The sequence below is a fragment of the Eulemur rufifrons genome, chromosome 17, assembly GCF_041146395.1.
Source record: "Eulemur rufifrons isolate Redbay chromosome 17, OSU_ERuf_1, whole genome shotgun sequence".
Lineage (NCBI taxonomy): Eukaryota > Metazoa > Chordata > Mammalia > Primates > Lemuridae > Eulemur > Eulemur rufifrons.
The window spans coordinates 45,576,848-45,596,864 of NC_090999.1; the positions used below are offsets into that span (position 1 = coordinate 45,576,848).

The window sequence follows — 20,017 nt, forward strand, 5'->3', positions numbered from 1 at the left end:
AGGCCAGCAGTTCAAGACCAGCCTGAGCAACGGCAAGGCCCCATCTCTACCCAAAATTAGAAAGATTAGCCAGGCGTGTTGCCACATGCCTGTAGTCCCAGCTACTCAAGGAGGCTAACGCAGGAGGCTAGGGGCTCGCTTGAGCCCAGGAGTTTGAGGTTGCAGTGAGCTGTGAGGATGCCGCGCACTACTCTAGCCCGAGGGACAGAGCGAGACTCTTTCAAAAAAGAAAAAAAAGAAATTCCTAACGCAGAGGGATTGTGAGCTTTGTTTAATCACACAACTTGTACATTTTTTTAAGCCCCCCCGTCATTGCACTTACGGAACACTGGAACTCGCTGTGCCAGTGGCGGCCCATAGGTGGCGCTGCAGGGACAGCTAAGTGGGCCGCCTGCGTCCACCGCAGAGGCTGATGGGGGGCGGGGATTCGATCCGTCTCCCCGCGATGGGAGGAGCCTAAGAAGGGGCGAGGAAAGGCGAGTGTTATGCTGTGCGCAAGCGCAAGTGGCTGGGCACTCCCCCGGGAGAGAGGGCTGCTGGGCCGGATGACGTGGCCTGGCAACGTCCCGCCTGGTGTGCCTCTCGGGAACCCGGCGCCGCCGAACTGCCCGCGGCCTAGTCCCGACGCGCGTGTGTGAGCCGGAGCTGGGGACAGCGACGGCGGCGGCCCGGCTTGCGGGGACCTGACGGGGCCGCTGCCATGGGGGAGTGACCCGCCTGTGTCCGCTGGTCCGCGGTAGCGGCGAGACATGAGGAAACCCCGCGGCGGGGGCAGCGGCGGCGGCTCCTGAGCCCCGGGATGGAGGAGAAATACGGCGGGGACGTACTGGCCGGCCCCGGCGGCGGCGGTGGAGGCGGCCTCGGGCCGGTGGACGTGCCCAGCGCTCGGTAAGGGGCCGATCCAGACTCGCCGCTCGTTCACGCGCGGACTAGGACGGCAGCTGCCAGCCCGCTCGCTCCGGACACACCTTCCCTGGCCTCCCTCCGTCCCCGCTGACAGCACGGAACGTCCCGGGGTCAGCACGCGCCCCAGACCCCTCCGTCCCCTCCCTTGGCTTTGCTGCTTGCAGGCTGCCTCTAGGTTCCCTTGGCTTGTCTGGCGCCCGCTGCAGAATGAACGCTTTATAATCCAGGAAGCTTCTGCAGGAGTTGCAGGGTTTCAGGGCAGACTATCAACCTTAGAACTGCCCGCCAGTTCACGTGAGAGGTTTTTCTCATCTGTGAGAAACATTTCTCTTGGCTGTTTCTCCCTGAAATAGTTTGGTGATTACTTACCCATTCTGACGTCTCCGTACGTAAATTAGGGGAAAATGTCACCAGATGAACTCGGATGTTCAAGTTAACCCAGCACATCAGGAATCCAGCCCCGTTTCTTTTTTGGTTTATTTTATTATTAATTAAGAAATGTGTGCTTGTTGTCAAAAAATTCAAACAGTACAGAAATTCCCCTTTACTCTCTCAAATCCTCCCACCAACACCAAAAGGTAAGGGACAGAGAGCTTCAGTGACCACTTATGAGTATGTACTTCCTGATCTAAGTTCAGAGGTGGTGTCAAAGATGCATAAAATGTGGCCCACCAATTTGGGTGGAACCTGGTGTTCACTGCCTTCATTTTTTAAAGAGGTTAAGTTTTTTCGTTCTTGAATATTTTTTTTGAGAGTGATAAATTCTTTAGAACTGTAGTAAATAGCATTACTAACATAACCTTTTTAATGAAAAGGGAAGGAACACTGCATATGATGCTGGAACAGAACTTTAACCAACTGCATTTTTGTAGCATAAATTTTTAATTTTCTAATCTATTTTGAATATCTGATTTTGTAAATAACAGCGTATCAGGCCGGGCGCGGTTGCTCACACCTGTAATTCTAGAACTCTGGGAGGCCGAGGCGGGAGGATCGCTTGAGGTCAGGAGTCCGAGACCAGCCTGAGCAAAAGCGAGACCCTGTCTCTACTAAAAATAGGAAGAAATGATCTGGACAGCTAAGAATACATAGAAAAAGTTAGCCGGGCATGATGGCACATGCCTGTAGTCCCAGCTACTTGGGAGGCTGAGGCAGAAGGATTGCTTGAGCCCAGGAGTTTGAGGTTGCTGTGAGCTAGGCTGACGCCACAGCACTCTAGCCCAGGCAACAGAGCGAGACTCTGTATCAAAAAAAAAAAAAAAGTGGGCCGGGCGCGGTGGCTCATGCCTGTAATCCTAGCACTCTGGGAGGCCGAGGCGGGTGGATTGCTCAAGGTCAGGAGTTCGAGGCCAGCCTGAGCAAGAGCGAGACCCCGTCTCTACTAAAAATAGAAACAAAATTATATGGACAACTAAAAACATATATAGAAAAAATTAGCCGGGCATGGTGGCGCGTGCCTATAGTCCCAGCTACTCGGGAGGCTGAGGCAGTAGGATCGCTTGAGCCCAGGAGTTTGAGGTTGCTGTGAGCTAGGCTGACGCCATGGCACTCACTCTAGCCCGGGCAACAGAGTGAGACTCTGTCTCAAAAAAAAAAAAAAAAAGAAAGAAAGAAGAGAAAACTAATTGAAAGACCCTTTAATTGTGGATATTTTTATGCCTAAATTCATAAAAAATATGTATTGTTTTAAATAACGGCTTCTATTTTGGCTTAAGTCCTTTTGGCAAAGAAGGGTGGAGGGGGTGATAGCCAACATTTGTTGAGCACCTCCTATGTTCCAAGTGCTTTAGTGCATCATCTCATTTAATTCTTACAACAGTCCTACAAACTAAGTAGTGGTATCCTTGTTTCACAGATCAGGAAACCGAGTCGAAGAAAAGTTAAAAAATTTTCCCAAGGTCAAAAAACTAATGAATGAGTTGGGAGTCCTCATTATTTCAGACTCCATGGATAATGCCTTCTACGTTTAGTAGACACATAAATATTTATTGAATGAATTGAACTTGAATTACACACTGGTTTTTTATTTTTTAGCCAAAGAACTGTGAACTACTGCTGCAGTGAGCAAAGCCCAAGAAGCAGATTTGAGCCCAAATCCAAATATCAGCAATTTCAGGTTTAGAGAACCAGAGAACATTCTAAGCCTTCACAGAAAAGACCAGTGATACCTTTAATGAGACTAATCAATGGCAAATAATGATTTATAATTTGGGGAAGTGAATTGAATCCCCTTGTGTTGCCCAGGGGGTAGTGGTTCAGGGGTTAAGGCCCCTGTTTAAGAGCCTCCCATTCCTCTCCTCTCCCCAACCTTTACTCCCTAGTAAATGAAGCTGTTATTTCCCCCTTTAACATGAACTAGGAATGTCTGCTCATCAATGTGTGGCTTCTTTGCCTCCTTTTCCCACAGCAATTTCAAAATATGTGTACAATTGTGAATGTGTAAATGTATATAATATGTATATATACATGGAGATGCAAAGGAAAAAGTTTGGAAGGATGTATCAAATTGGTTACCTATGAAGAGGAAAGTGGGGATGATTTTATTTAAAACTTACAACAACCAGCTATTCAGAGATTACTTTTGTAATCTCTATGGTTTTTTTTTCTTTTAGTTTAAAAGGGAAATAAAATGAGTGTCAGAAAAATTACAATAGTAATATATTATAAGGAAGTATTTTGCATGTATGACTAAATGTTGCCATTTAAGTGCCAAATTTTTAGTTTTGTTAATACTTTAGACAGAAGTTATTTAAAAATCTGTATATTACCTTGCCTTTTTTTTTTTGGAAATACAATTTTTTTTTTATTTCAGTATATTACGGGTGTACAAATGTTTAGGTTACATATATTGCCTCTGCCCCACCTGAGTCAGAGCTTCAAGCGTGTTCATCCCCCAGAAGGTGCACAGCGCACCCATTAGGTGTGAATATACCCATCCCCTCCTCCTCCCTCAACCTGCCCGACACCCGATGAATGTTACCACTAAACGTGCACATAAGTGTTGATCAGTTAATACCAATTTGACGGTGAGTACATGTGGTGCTTGTTTTTCCATTCTTGTGATACTTCACTTAGTAGAATGGGCTCCAGCTCTATCCAGGATACTACAAGAGGTGCTAGATCACCATTGTTTTTGTGGCTGAATAGAACTCTATGGTATACATATACCACATTTTATTAATCCACTCATGTATTGATGGGCGCTTGGGTTGTTTCCACATCTTTACAATTTTGAATTGTGCCATTATAAACATTCTAGGACAGATGTCTTTTTTATAGAATGCCTTTTTTTCCTTTGAGTAGATACCCAGTAATGGGATTGCTGGATCAAATGTTAGTTCTACTTGTAGCTCTTCGAGGTATCTCCATATTGCTTTCCATCGAGGTTGTACTAGTTTGCAGTCCCACCAACAGTGTATGAGTCACGTCCATGCCAACATTTTTTGTTTTGGGACTTTTTGATAAAAGCCATTCTCACTGGAGTTAAGTGATATCTCATTGTGGTTTTGATTTACATTTCCCTGATGATTAGAGATGTTGAGCATTTTTTCATATGTTTGTTGGCCATTAGTCTATCTTCTTTTGAAAAGTTTCTGTTCATGACCTTTGACCACTTTTTGATAGGGTTGTTTGATTTTTTTCTTGCTGATTTTTCTGAGTTCTGTATAGATTCTGGTTATCAGCCCTTTATCAGATGTGCAGCATGCAAATATTTTCTCCCATTCTGTAGGTTGTCTGTTTGCTCTCATGATAGTTTCCTTGGCTGTGCAAAAGCTTTCAATTTGATCAGGTCCCATTTCTTTATGTTTGTTGTTGCTGTGATTGCCTTAAGTATAATAAATATAATTTATCTTTTCCTTGATGACTTCTGGTCTTTATGAGCATCATCTGGTGAACTGAGTTTAAATAGGAAGTCAAAGGCTCCTTCCTACTACTGGTGTGTTGCATATGCTGCTCCCTATACTTTGAAATACCCTTTACCTTTCCTTGCTATCTTCGTATACATCTCGAACTCTGTGAAGATGTCTTTCACTTCCCTAAAATTAGTTGCTTCCACATGTTATTTTAGAATTCTGTTAACTTACCTAGGTCACAGAAATATTTGTTTACTTGTCTGTCCAGTAGACTGAGAGCTCCATAAGGACAGGGTTTCCCATACACTGTGTCTTAGATATCACCTAGAAATGTATTTAGTTGTAACAAAACTAACAGGTTTAAACAAATAGGGATTTATCCTTCTCACATAAAAGAAACCAGAGGTTGCTGGTGTTTGTTCAGAACCTTCAGTGATAACATCTGGGACCTGAATTCTTTGTGTCTTTCCTCTCTGTCATCATTAGTGTATTGGCTTTCATATTCAGATTTGTTATAAAATAGATGTGGCAGCTTTAGATAAAATTTTTCTTAGATAAATTTTAGATAAAAGTCCCCCTTTAAGGCAGGAGAATGGTGAAAGAAGTAATTCCAGGTGCATCTTGCCCTTTTATCAGGAAGAGGAAAGTCTATACCTGAAGCCACCCTGTGAGACTTCCCTTAGATCTCATTGGCCACGTTTGGCATCTGGCACACTGTAAGCGAGCAAAGAATATTTGAAAAAGGGCCAAATAGCCCTACAGTGGATGTGCAAGATTCTTTGCTGACATCAAGAATTTCTGGACTGCTGTGATTTTAATGTAACTCTATTTTTCCTGGTCTTTGTTTTTTCCCCTCCCTATCTGTTTACAGTGTGGTTCTTTGTCTTCTTGCTTCGTTCCTGCTGCCTTATTTTTACACCTAGTTAAGAGCTTAAGGAGTATAACTCCTAGGTTCTAGTGATCCTCCCACCTCAGCCTCCCTAGTAGCTGGACTACAGGGCATGCCACCACACCTGGCTATACTTAAGTCTTTAGGACTTTTTTCTCTAGCTTAAATAGGCCAAAGTCCAAATTAATCTTAGGTTTTGATATATATTTTGTCTTTCATATTTAGACATTATTTTACTGTGGGCCATTGTGCATATATAATTGGGAACATTTGAGAAGACGGGAACCCTCAAAAGCCTTTTAGGTGAACTTTGATTTTCTATGTGCTATATTAGAAAGGACACACTTAAGAAACATGGGCTTGACTCTACCTAGCTCTCTGGGCTTCAACTTCCCAGTGTACAACAGGAGAGGAAGTAGGCTAAAGAATGTCTATAAAGTGTTTTTTACCTCTTAAATGTTAGTGTCCTATTTTTTTCTAGTACATAGACATTTACTTTCATGCCTAGACAATTGCTAGAGATGTGGTAGGTGTCCCAGAAGGGTTCTGCTGGGAGGTTGAAGCCTGGCTGTTGGGATATTGCAGTTAAATGAGAGAAGAGGAGGAAGGATTAAGAAGGGAAACGTCTTTTTCATCTCCACATTTTTAAAAAGCCCAGTACCTCATCCTTCGTTTCCTCTTTACCTTCTATCTAGACCTTGCCAGAGGCTAAGCCTCATGACTCCTGTACTAGTTGAGGAAGGATAATTGCTTGACTTTTCTGGGCAGGAACCTGGGGATCCTATTACCCGGAAGACTTCTTAAGGCTCCTCCCCTTTTCAGCTTCTCGCTCCCCCTCCAGGGTGCTTCCAACTCCTCAGCCTTTTCAGGACTCTGTAGGTCTGGTTACTTGCCTTTTCAACCATAACCCTCACTATAGTCACTTTGCAAGGCAGAGGGAGGGGCAAACCAAAGGCATTTACCATTCCTCTGTTTCTTCCTATATTTTGGTCCTCTAGTTTCATCACAGAATTTAGTTTCTGTTTTGTTCTTATTTGTTTGAAGGAGTTAAGTTAATTAAGTTAAAAAGTATATTACAAGATTAGCCCAACTCAACCAAGAATGTTTTATTTTTGGTTTGGTGCTTTAACAAAAAATAAACTATATCTACACACAATCATTCATATACATTGAAAAGAAACCAGAAGTATATATGCCAAAATGTTAACAGTAGTTAATGATGTGAATGGTGAATTGTTTGGGAATTTTTTATTGTTTTTTTGTTTATGTATATTTCTGTGGTTTCTGTAATGACCTCTATTGTAAAAGAAAACAGATTAATGAGTTCCTTGTCATTTCATTGATACTAAAATTTGTTTCTGTTTTTATTTTTCAGGTTAACAAAATATATTGTGTTACTATGTTTCACTAAATTTTTGAAAGCTGTGGGACTATTTGAATCATATGATCTCCTAAAAGCAGTTCACATTGTTCAATTCATTTTTATATTAAAACTTGGGTGAGTGTGTATGGAGTTTTTTCCTTAATTTTTTTTATTCTTTGAAAATCCCATTTTAACTGAGTATGTTTAGGAAACTTTACATGGAATTTTTTGTGCAATTTATTCCTCCTGACAAGTATTTGATATATTTTTTTGAAATGGAAGAATACTTAAAGGTTAGAGCACAAAGAGACAAAAGAAAAGGGATTGTTGTACTCTAATTACTTACCAAAACATAGACTTGTGTCAATGAAATTTTTATAAATTTCTTTTAATAGCTGGCTTAATAGAGGTCAGCTGGATTCTCATATCTGCTCTAGCATTCAACCTGTTGCAATATCTTATATCATCTGATATAAGCCTCTGAAAAACTTTGTTGTACGCTTCTGAGAGACTAAGAGTGAGAGGCAAATAATGTCTTGGTATTTTATGAAAGTGGTTTTGACCTTGCAGACTCCCTGAAATGGCTCAGGGACCCTAGGGATTCCCAGACTATTTCACTGATATAGCCCAATCTGCAAGCAGGTGCAGAAATGTTACCTGAGGCTTGTCTCAGCACAAATACTCCTCATTTTCTAAGTTAAAGCATGCTAGAGTGTGTTCACTACATAATCCCTTCATAGGACAGGGTCCTCACATAATATAAACATTACATTATTCTATATATAATAAAATATTCATTCTCAGTAAAGATTTCTGGGTCTTGAGATTGATAATGACCACCCTCTGTGTTAATAAAAATCTGTTAGAGACTCTTGGGAGTATAATTTTGGTAGTTTGGGGAAAAGATTCTTGACTAGGAAATTTTAAGCACCTGTTGTATACAATTTTTTATAACTATTTTGGCAGTGTGAAAGGTAGGAACATATTAGTATTTTCTTTATTTCTATTATATTATTTTAAAATGTACTATTACTGAATTTTAGAGAAGACAGGAATTATTTTCTTCGATATTTCAAGGTATAAAAAAAATACACTATTTTACTTTTGTGGCCTGTGATCTAGTTCTGAAGACAATTACAAAAGGAGTTCTGGCCAGCTGCAGTGGCTCACACCTGTAATCCCAGCACTTTGGGGGGCCAAGGTGAGAGGATTGCTTGAAGCCAGGAGTTTGAGACTAGCCTGGGCAACATACCAAGACCCTGTCTCTACAAAAAATTTAAAAATTAGCCAGCCATGGTCTCACGTGCCTTTAGTCCCAGCTGCTTGGGAGGCTGAGGCAGGAATATCACTTGAGCCCAGGAATTCAAGGTTACAGTGAACTATGATCAGGCCCCTGCACTCAGCCTGGGCATAGAGCAAGACCCTATCTCTAAAAAAATTTAAATAACAAAACAAGAGTTCCCAAAATGTTGCAATGGGAGCCTTATTAAAATAAATATAGTTCTCCAGTATGATTTCTTGAGGATAACATGCCTTTCAAGTTCTACTATATTTGTTTAAAATAAGTATCTTTACTTAAAACTATCATGTATTTAATATTAATATTAATATATTAATGTTTCAATATTTACAGGACTGCATTTTTTATGGTTTTGTTTCAAAAGCCATTTTCTTCTGGGAAAACTATTACCAAACACCAGGTAAGGTTTTTGCAGAATCTTTTATTCCTAACAGCTTCCCATTCAGTGGGTGAGGGTAACAATGCTTATTTTTTTGATCAGGGGTACTAATGAATGACTTAAGTACACAGCAGAACACTTCTAGGGTTAACTTGCTCTTGACTTGTCTTTTCAGAATAGAGGCTTTAAGAGTAAACTATAAAATGCTAAGATAATGGAATATTTAAAAATACAGAAAAGGGTAAAAAATATAAAAGCGTTTATATAATTGGGTTCTTTAATACTGGGTTTTTATTCTGAAAGATTTACAAATCAAACATGAAGCTATGCCCAAAAGCCTAGTACAAATGTCACTGGGAGGCTGATAAAGCACAGGGGTTAAGAGAGGCCTCTGGAGTCAGGCAAATTCATGTTCTGCCTATCCTACTTACTGAGCCTTATGTTGGGCAAGTTACTTAATTTCTCTCTACCTTAATTTGCTCACCTGTAAAATGGAGCTATGAGGGATAAATAAATTAATACATATGAAGTTCTTAGAATAATGCCTGGCACATAATGAGTATGCAGTACATATTAGGATGCAACATGTCACCCTCATCATCATTGTCACTTTTCCCTTTAGACAGCTGAGATTCAAACTTCATGCCAGAAATGTCCTACATTTTACATAATTATCCCACATTACCACTTCTTTGGACAGCAGTTATACCCTACTACATATTTGCTTTATGCCACTACTTAGAAAACTACACTATGATTTTTTTAATTAGAATGGCAAATTTAAGTACTTCTGCTTTAGAGACCAAGAACATTTTTTAAAATGGGATTAATATTTAAACCCCATCGTAACTTTTTTTCTCTTTTTCAAATATTGGACCATTAAAAATTCCTGATGAAAAAGAATTTAAAGACTAAAACTTAAGAGTTCCTAGGAAACTAGTGAGAAATTCAGAAAACAAAATTGTACTTTGTAGAAAAAGATTTCAAGATCTAACAATAGACAAGCATATAGATAATGGAAAGCAGAACACTGTCTTTCAAATCTAGAATTAGTCAAAAGATCTTAACGTTTTCTATTTCATTTCAAAATATTTAATTATTTTCACTTCACCTTTAAAATATTTGTTAATTATCTTTCTCTGTGTTTTATTTATAATAAGGTTGAGATTTTAGCAAAACTTGTGACTGAAATTTTTAATTTTTTTTTTTCCATTTATAGTGGATCAAAATATTTAAACATGCAATTGCTGGGTGTATCATTTCACTCTTGTGGTTTTTTGGCCTTACTCTTTGTGGACCACTAAGGTAAATAAAAATGCATATTGTGAATGGTTTATATTTTTGTTTTGAATATTAACTTTGTTCTATATTTTATGTCAAATATTTATTTGTATAAATGATTCTGTCACTTCTGTAGCATTGGATAGAATTCAACAAATGGGTCCCGGGGAGGAGAATTTGTTTAGTTTGTGGATAGTTCTTTGGTGACTACCATTAATATATTTATCCATGATTTGTCCTAAATATTTTAAAAGGCAAAAGATTTATACGATCTGAAGAGAAACCAGAGTATGTCATAAATATTTTACTAGTTAGAAGTTAGAATCCAAAGAGTTTCAGAAAATTTTTAGCATAAGTGACTTTTTTAAAAAATCATTTTTAGTGACCGCTTCTATACTGATTTAGAAGCTAAAAGATCTAAAATCGTAACTAAAATCAACCAATAAGGCTGGGAACAGTAGCTCATACCTGTAATAGCAGCACTTTGGGAGAGGCTTGCTTTAGGCCAGGAGTTCAAGACCAGCTTGGGCAACATAGTGAGACCTGTCTCTACAAAAAATTTTTAAAAATTAGCCAGGCGTGGTGGTAAGCACCTGTAGTCCCAGCTACGGGAGAGGCTGAGGCAGGAGGAGGATGGCTTGTGCCCAGGAGTTCGAAGCTGTAGTGAGCTACAACCAAGAAAGAAGAGAGCAAAATCTTTAAGAGCACCGTAGCCTTGTAAACTTGTAAATAAATATTTTGGGAATAATGTGTCAATCATCAGATTAAAGGTGTGGGTGGGTTAAATAGACTACTCTCATTTCATCTTCCCCTGGATCTATATAATCTTTTTATGCAAATGGGCTTGTTTAGGAAGGAAATGTGCAAATGAGCTGCTTAAGGGCCACTTAATAGTGCAACTGTACATAAGCATTCTTTTTAATATTTTTCTGTCTCTGAAGGGTTTTACTTAGTGGGGAAGTGTAAGAAAAAGTACCTTGCCATTGATAAGAGGTGAATATGACGGTGAGAGGTAAGGAGTCAAATGAAGGATGTTCTAAAGGATCTCACTCAGAATAATGGAAAGTGAAGGATGGGAAATGCTTTGTAGGAAGTCCTTTGCCCTCTCACGGCCAATAGAATAGCTTCTGGATTGGGGTCCCTTTGGCTTATTTGCCCTATACTTTGTCAGATGCAGAGTATGTGTAATTCCAAACGTCACATCCCTATCCATGGTAGCAGCAACATCCTGGAGGTGTGGGAAATCTGGCTGAGTTTCTCAGCCTGGGGAGAGCTTTTTCAGCTTACGCTTTAATATGATTGAGTGGTGCTGTTGCTTATCTGCAATATTTTAAATTTCTTATTCAAGAAATTATGTTTTGGTTCATATATTACTAAATCACTGTCCCTGTGTGTTAGGATAGGGAGGAAAGGGGAAGATACTTAAATTTTACTTGGGTCCTTCCTTTAGTCATCTACTTCCTGTCCTTATAACCCCTTACTGCCACCAGTGCCCCTCTCATTCTTTGAGACCATCATGCACTTTCCCAATTGGAGAGACTCCTTTGGTATTTCGTAGTCTGTCTTATTTTAGGCTAGTATTACACTGTTGATATATTTATTTTCTTAAATTATAGTCTTCCAAATAGTAATAGTATTAAAGTTATCACTGATATGTTCTCATTGCAGATTTTTGGGTAAAGAGGCAAAATGAAAAATTTACTTTACAATCACCTGAAAATCTGTTACTATTTAGATTGTATAAGCCTCCTTCTGCATGCCTGTAATCCTAGCATTCTGGGAGGCCGAGGCAGGAGGATTGCTTGAGCTCAGGAGTTCAAGAATAGCCTGAGCAAGAGCAAGACCCTGTCTCTACTAAAAATAGAAAAATTAGTTGGGTGTCATGGTGCACACCTATAGTTCCAGCTGCTTGGGAGGCTGAGGCAAGAGGATCACTTGAGCCCAGGAGTCTGAGGTTGCAGTGAGCTACGATAACTCAACTGCACTCTACCCGGGTTGACAGAGCAAGACTCTATTTCAAAAAAAAAGCCGCCTTTTGACTGGTAATAGTATTTTTAAATTTTTCTAAAGAAATATTTCATAAATAAAATAGAGTAGATATATGTATGTTTAAAGACTATTAAAGTAGACATCCATATATGCAATACCTAGTCCCCAAAATAAAACCTTACTAATATCTGTGAAGCCTTTGTGCCTCTCCTGATTCTGTCCTCTTCTTTCCCTTTAGATGTAACCAGCGTCTTAAGTTTTATTTTTCATTCTCTTGGTTTTCTTTATAATTTTACCACATATGTCATTTTTTAAAAGTGTTTGACTTTATATATAAATGGAATTACAGTCATGCATTGCTTAACAACATGGATATGTTCTAAGAAATTTATCATTAGGCAATTTCATGCTTGTGCAGACATCACAGAGTGTACTTACACAAAGCTAGATGGTATACAGCTTACTGCACATGTAGGCTGTATGGTATAGCCTATGGATCCTAGGCTACAAATTTACACGGTATGTTACTGTGCTAAATACCGTAGGCAACTGTAACACAATGCTAAGTATTTCTGTGTCTAAACATGTAAACATAAAAAGAAAATATAAAAATACAGTATAAAAGATAAAAATTGGTACACCTGTACAGGGCACTTATGAGTGGAGCTTGTGGGACTGGAGTTGCTCTGGGTAAGACAGTAAGTGAATGAGTGGTGAGTGAATCTGAAGACCTAGGACATTACTATACACTGCTATAGACTTCATAAACGTTATACACACTTAGGCCACACAAAATTTGTAAAAAAACAAAAAAATTGTTTTTTTAATCCCTTCCCAGCTATTTTCTTTCTTCAGTAATAAATTAACCTTAGCTTACTGTAACTTTTTTTACTTTAAACTTTTTTTTTTTTTTTTTTGAGGAAAGGGAAAGAGTTTATTTGCCAGCAAATGAGGAGGTTGGCAGACTCCCATCTTAAAGTACCAACATCCTCTTTTTTAACTTTTTTACTCTTTGTAATAATGCTTAGCTTAAAACACAAGCACATTGTACAGCTGTACAAAATTTTTCTTTATATCCTTATTCTAAAAGTGATTTTCTATTTTTAGAATTTTTAAATTTATTAATTTATTTATTTATTTTACTTTTTAAACTTTTTTGTTAAAAATGAAGACAAACACACACATTAACCTAGGCCTACATGGGGTCAGGATCATCAATATCATTGTCTTCCACCTCCACATCTTGTTCCACTGGGAAGTCTGCAGGGAAAATAACATGCAGAAAGCTGTCATCTATGATAATAGATGATATGTTATGATAACATAACAGGCAGGTCCTTCTGGAATACCTCCTGAAGGACCTGCCTGAGGCTGTTTTACTGCTAATTTTTTTATAAGTAGGAGTACATTCTAAAATAATGATAAAAAGCATAGTAAATGCATAAATCACTAACATAGTCATTTATTATTGTTATCAAGTATTATGTACTGTGCATAGTTAATATGTACTGTACTTTTATACAACTGGCAGCTCAGTAGGTTTGTTTATACCAGCATCACCACAAACACATGTGTTGCAATATGATACAACAGCTAGGCAATTGGAATTTTTCAGCAGCGTTATAATCTCATGGGACCACCTTCGTACTTGTGGTCTGTCTTTGATTGAGACATCATTATGCAGCACGTGACTGTACATTGCCTATATTTTTTGGCCTACTGTAAACAATGCTGGTATAAACCACCTGGTACATATATACAAGAAATCTGTATGATGCAATTCTAGGAGTGGTATTCTTGGGTATTTGTATCTTCGATCTTTCTAAAGTACATAATGGCAAAATAGTTTCCAAAGCAGTTGTACCTATTTGTGTTTGTGAAATAATATTTTGTGAAATCAAAGGGAAGTATTTATTTTATTTTCTCTACCTCTAGTTGAATTCATGCTTCTTGATAAAGGTACGATATATTCCATGAATAATGCTTTATTTTTATAGGACTTTGCTGCTATTTGAACACAGTGATATTGTTGTCATCTCACTACTCAGTGTTTTGTTCACCAGTTCCGGAGGAGGACCAGCAAAGGTAGAATTTTCCATTATCAGTTACTTGGAAATTGAAAGTATAAGTGTGAAATATTATCCAAAGCAACAAAATTGTATCTTTACCATTTATAAGAATGCAGGAGGCCAGGCGTGGTGGCTCATGCCTATAATCCTAGCACTTTGGGCAGGAGGGTCAATTGAGACCAGGAATTTGAGACCAGATTGGACAACATAGCAAGACCCAATCTCTACAAAAAAATTTAAAAAGTAGCCAGGTGTGGTTGCATGTACCTGTAGTCCCAGCTACTTGGGAGGTGGAAACAGGAGGAGCACTTATACTTGAGCAACAGGAGTTCGAGGTTACAGTGAACTGTGACTGGGCCATTGCACTCCAGCCTGGGCAGTGACAGAGTAAAACTCTCTCTCTTAAAAAAAAAAAAAAAGCAGGGGCTTTTTCTGCTAGTTTTACATTTTTCTTACAATTTTTTTTTCTTTTTATTTTGAAATGATATAGATCCCTAGGAAGTTGCAAAAATAGTACAGAGAGGTCCCTGTACCCTTCACTCAGTTTCCCTCAAACTTCTTACCCAACTTAAATACACTATCAAAACTAGAAAATTGACATCGGTGTAATATATTAACCTTATTCAGATTTTATACAGTTTTAATAAGTTTTAATACACTTGTGTGTTTGTGTGTAAGTTTGTGAAATTTCATCACATGCATAGATTTGTGTAACCACCAGGACTACCACCATAACCAAGATATAGAACTGATACAGTACCACAAAGATCATGTTGTACCTATTCTCCTCCTTACTGCCTCATTCTTAACCCTTGTAAATCATTTTTTGGAAAATACCTAAGAACTTGTTATATTTAAAGTCTGATAAACATTTATGCAACATTTTGCCAACAAGACATCCCTATTCATTTAAGTAATTCAACTATTATCCATTTTTGGTATATGAGTTACCAATCTGCAATTCCCAACTGTTGGAACTATGTTTCTGTTTTAGCAAATAAAACGTTTCCTATGCATGGTGCATTGTCCTAGACACAGGAGCAAGAAAAAATAAAGACAAATAAGGTGTAATGGTCCCTGTTCTGAAAGGGATTCTCAGGCAAAGTAATGGAGGGAGGTAAATAAAATTAATAAAATGAATAAAATAACGTGGCAAATATAGCACAGTAAGAGAATATTCAGCCTGTAGGTTTCAAATTGGGTCATCAGGATTAAAGCATAGGCCACTATTTAATCCTTCCCCTTACTAATAAAATACTCCAAGTACATTTCAAATAAATTGAAGAGTTTTTCTCCTTTTAGGAGACAGGGTCTTGCTCTGTTGCCTGAGCTAAAGTACAATGGCATAATCATAGCTCACTGCAGCTTCAAACTCCTGGACTCAAGTGATCCCCCTGCCTCAGCCTCACTACAGGCATGCACCACTGCACCTGGCTAATTTTTTTTATTTTTTGTAATAATTGAGTCTCACTGTGTTACCCAGGCTGGTCAAGCAGTCCTTCTGCCTTGCCCTCCCAAAGTGCTGGAATTATAGGTGTGAGCCACCATGCCTGACTTACATATCTTTTAAAATATAAATCATTTGTTTCAGAAATTCTAGGGACTGTTTAAAAAAGAAAAAATAATAATGAAATAAAAAATATATATAAATCTCTCCACATCAGTTAAGAAAAATGCTTAAGATGCTAAACAGAAATGAGCAGAGAAAGGTAACTCACAAAAGAAACACAAATGACTTTAAAACATTAAAGAAATAAAAGTTTGGCTGTACTAATAATCAGAAATGAGACTATACATCCTGCATATCTTCTCATTAGAAATGAATCAGGGCATCTGTCTAGGATTCTGTGGGGTTTTTTTTCTTAATTATGACTCTAAGCATTATAAAATTCTCAATAGCCCTCTTTGTTAACAAAAGATTAAATTATATTTTCCATATTTGAGTGTTGTTGATGTTACCATATCCTAACTCAATGAAAACTTAAAAAATTTCAAATTATATTTTTTTATGTTTACTATACTGTCTTTTGTCATAATACCCACCACACTAACAGAGAATTGATCCAGTGCAGTGGTAAACATGTAATGAATACAATAGTATCCTCACTTCATTGTAAATGTTTACTTAGAAGTATTATACTTCCATTATAAGTATATATGATACACTTATGTAGTAATATATGTTATATATTAAAAGCATATCTATTATACAGGGTTGTATCTATAAATTTTTAACTATAGAATGTAATGCTATTTATTTATTTTTCTTCCTTATTTCATATACTTTGTAGTTTAAGTAATGCTATTTAGATTGCCTTTTTTTTTGAGACAGGGTCTCACTATGTTGCCCAGGCTGGTCTCAACCTCCTGGGTTCAAGCAATCTGCCTGCCTCAGTTTCCTAAGTAGCTGGGATTACAGGTGCAAGCCACTGCACCCGGTTTAGATTGCTTTTATACCTAACATTCTGTAATATTTACATAAATTAGGCTAATATGTCCTTTCCATAATTTTTTGTCAAATCCTTTCCCTGGAATGAGGACATAATTTTATTTATTTATTTTTAATATTAGGGTTAGGGGTAGGGGTCTGACTGCTAATTTTCTTGATTCTTTTTCCCTAGAGAAGTAGTAACTAGAATATTCTCTATCCCTTGCATGTTGTAAGGTGAAATAAATTCCTACTAATTATCCTTCAGCTACTTTAGCTTAGCTTTTCAACCAGAAGTGAAGTAAGATTTAGGAAGGTTAATTCTATAAACAGTAACAGTTTGTTCATAGTAACAATGCTTAGCCATGTTAGCAAGGAGATAATTGAAGTTGTCGATATTATGTGTCTCATATGCCCTTAAAATATTCTGCAGAATTTGTTAGATCTCTTTACTTTTGTATCTTACTGTTAATACTGTAAATGTATACAAGGGCTTTAATGTCAGATGTTATTTTTCTTTATTTATTTGGAAAAAATACTTTTCTTTAGTATTTGTATAGTTATCATCTTAAAAATCAACCCTTGAAAAAGTCATCCTTATTACTGTTTTCTTTATTTTCAGACAAGGGGGGCTGCTTTTTTCATTATTGCTGTGATCTGTTTATTGCTTTTCGACAATGATGATCTCATGGCTAAAATGGCTGAACACCGTATCCTTTTGCAATAGATGGGGGCATTATTTAAAGTCTTACAGAAAAATAGAAGACTGCCAGAATGGGAAAAGAAGGAGTAAATGAATTAAACTGATCAGTGATGAATAAAACTTTCATAGATTAATGTAGATGTTCTAAATCAGTATTCAAATAATGAACAAATTCTAAGTCAAAATATTTTATAGCATCTCAGTATCTTCTATAATACCCTAAGTTTTCAGAAATTTAAGAACATTGAAAGAATATTTTAGAGTGATCTGGTGCTTAAAAAAATAGATGATTTGCCACTCAACATAATCTGTTTGCTCCCTTATAATTTACAATTTAAATGTTTGTAAATGCAGAACGTTTGGCAACTTCTTGCCTGAAAGAAAAAATTCAAATTCTCTTACCTGGTATTTATCCTCTTGTTCCAAATTATTTCTACTTCAGCCTCCACTCTTCCCTTGTATAAACCCAACTTTCCAGTCAAATGTGACCACTCATTTTACTCTACAGACGAGCTTTGTTCTTTTCTATTCACACACTTTTACCCACTCTATTCGGCAGAACTCAGAGCACCGGTTTTAATTCTTCTAGGTACTGATACTCACTGCCCTAAAACTTATTAGTAAACTAATAATAATTTACTTTGTGACAATGAGAGAGAGGAGCATGATTTTGAAAATGCTCAGAGTTGCCTGTGATACAACCTTTATTCCCCACTCCCCACCCCTTTCTACTTCCTTTCCTGAGGCTTATGTGGTCAGTGACTTAAAAGACAGATTTAGGACTGATTTTATGTGTCACTAAAGAAGGGCAACCTCACTTTCATTGGACAGGAATGATCCAAAGAGATTCCTTGCTTTTGTCCCTTTGTACTACCTACAGTATGTATGCATATGTCTTGTGGCAGTTAACTACTGAAATGTACCAACTTTATCTTAAGCACTATTATAATTGTTTTAGAGAAAACAATTGAAATACAGGCATTCCAATGTGTAAATCAGGTCCTGGAATTAAATGTTGTATCATTTTGTTTTGCTTTGTTTTTAAGGGAAACATGTTATTGAGGGTAGTCAGGTTTGGGGCCCCCAGACCAGTGTATACTCAACCCAAAATAATGCAGCTAAAATTCCAGGAGAACTTCAGGTTTCAAAGACTTAATTTTTGGAATTTTTACCTTTACTCCAACTCACTTAGCTGAAGGACATCATGACAGTGCTCTAACTCACATGCTTTACACAGCCATTGCATTCTTAGGTGTGGCAGATCACAAGGTATGTTCTTGTCTTTGTTGCTAAGGGAATGAAAAGATTCTGAAAAGTTATAGCAACTATAACTATAAAAGTACATTTGAAGTAAGTTATCAGTAATTTACAATATTGCCTGCCATTTAATAGTTAAGTGAGGATATGGAAAAAACATGCTGGTTCTGTTTCTTCAAATATCATAGATTTGAGTGTTGCACTGTATGGGTTTCTAATGAGACTTATCTAATTTTACTTACAGGGTGGAGTATTGTTGCTAGTACTGGCTTTGTGTTGTAAAGTTGGTTTTCATACAGCTTCCAGAAAGCTCTCTATAGATGTTGGTGGAGCCAAACGTCTTCAAGCTTTATCCCATCTTGTTTCTGTTCTTCTCTTGTGCCCGTGGGTCATTGTTCTTTCTGTGACAACTGAGGTAAGAACAAGAATTTATTGATAGAACTAAAATGAATTGCTGTTATTTAAAATTTTAGTTTAGTATTTTAGTTTGGTATTGTATTTTATTTTAATTTGAGGTTGAAAATGGCTTTTATAATATCTTTGCTTTTTCTCTATAGTTTTTAAAACAATATTTTGGAGTTAATTTTATTGTTTATAAAACATACAAATCAAATACTATTACAGGCCGGGCGCGGTGGCTCACGCCTGTAATCCTAGCACTCTGGGAGGCCGAGGTGGGCGGATCGTTTGAGCTCAGGAGTTCGAGACCAGCCTGAGCAAGAGTGAGACCCCATCTCTACTAAAAATAGAAAGAAGTTATATGGACAGTTAAAAATATATATAGAAAAAATTAGCCGGGCATGGTGGTGCATGCCTGTAGTCCCAGCTACTCGGGAGGCTGAGGCAGTAGGATTGCTTGAGCCCAGGAGTTTGAGGTTGCTGTGAGCTAGGCTGATGCCACGGCACTCACTCTAGCCTGGGCAACAGAGTGAGACTCTGTCTCAAAAAAAAAAAAAAAAAAAAAAAAAATACTATTACATTTACATATGCTTCACATCCCAAAGGAATCAGTTGAAGTAACAACAATTAAAAACTACATGTTAGGCTTAAGCATTGTGGGTCACTTAGTATTTATCAAAGTATTAATAATCCTTTTTTGGTTTGGTTTGGTTTTTTGAGACAGGGTCTTGCTCTGTCATCCAGGCTGGAGTGCACTGGAGTGGCACAAGCATAGCTCAGTGAAGCCTCAAACTTCTGGGGTCAAGCGATTCTCCCATCCCAGCCTCCTGAGTAGCTGAGACTACAGGTGTACACCACCATGCCAGGCTAATCTATCTATTTATTTATTTATTTATTTATTTATTTTTTTTTTTTTTTCAGTTTTTTGTAGAGATGGGGTCTGTGTTGCCCAGGCTGGTCTCAAACTCGTGGCATCAAGCAATCCTCCCACCTCAGCCTTCCAAAGTGCTGCGATTATAGGTGTGAGCTACCATGCCTGGCCAATGCTTTTTGTTGTTTAATCCTTTGGAGAATACTGGGGAGAAGTGCCAGTGTCTTGTAGCTCTTAAGTCTGGGTGTTTTATGAAACATACTGAATCATGAGAATATCTGCTTATATATAAGATTAACAAAAGCATCTTGTAAGATGTGAACTTTATA

The 20,017-nt window shown here is 37.7% G+C and overlaps 1 protein-coding gene across 2 annotated transcripts in view; it reads left to right on the plus strand.

Annotated features, from left to right (window-relative positions):
* The first annotated feature begins 546 nt into the window (after nt 1-546).
* Nucleotides 547-20,017, plus strand: part of SLC30A5 (solute carrier family 30 member 5) — a 31,545-nt gene continuing 12,074 nt past the window's right edge. The window contains exons 1-8 of one of the 2 annotated variants that reach the window (XM_069492858.1): nt 547-888; nt 7,025-7,147; nt 8,646-8,712; nt 9,911-9,996; nt 13,959-14,046; nt 17,081-17,168; nt 18,354-18,430; nt 18,663-18,833. In XM_069492858.1, the coding sequence (XP_069348959.1) occupies nt 800-888; nt 7,025-7,147; nt 8,646-8,712; nt 9,911-9,996; nt 13,959-14,046; nt 17,081-17,168; nt 18,354-18,430; nt 18,663-18,833 (789 nt within the window). In that variant the 5' untranslated portion in view covers nt 547-799. Of the gene's footprint in view, nt 889-7,024; nt 7,148-8,645; nt 8,715-9,560; nt 9,607-9,910; nt 9,997-13,958; nt 14,047-17,080; nt 17,169-18,353; nt 18,431-18,662; nt 18,834-20,017 lie in introns of those variants that run through there. The other variant, XM_069492859.1, reaches the window with a different exon arrangement.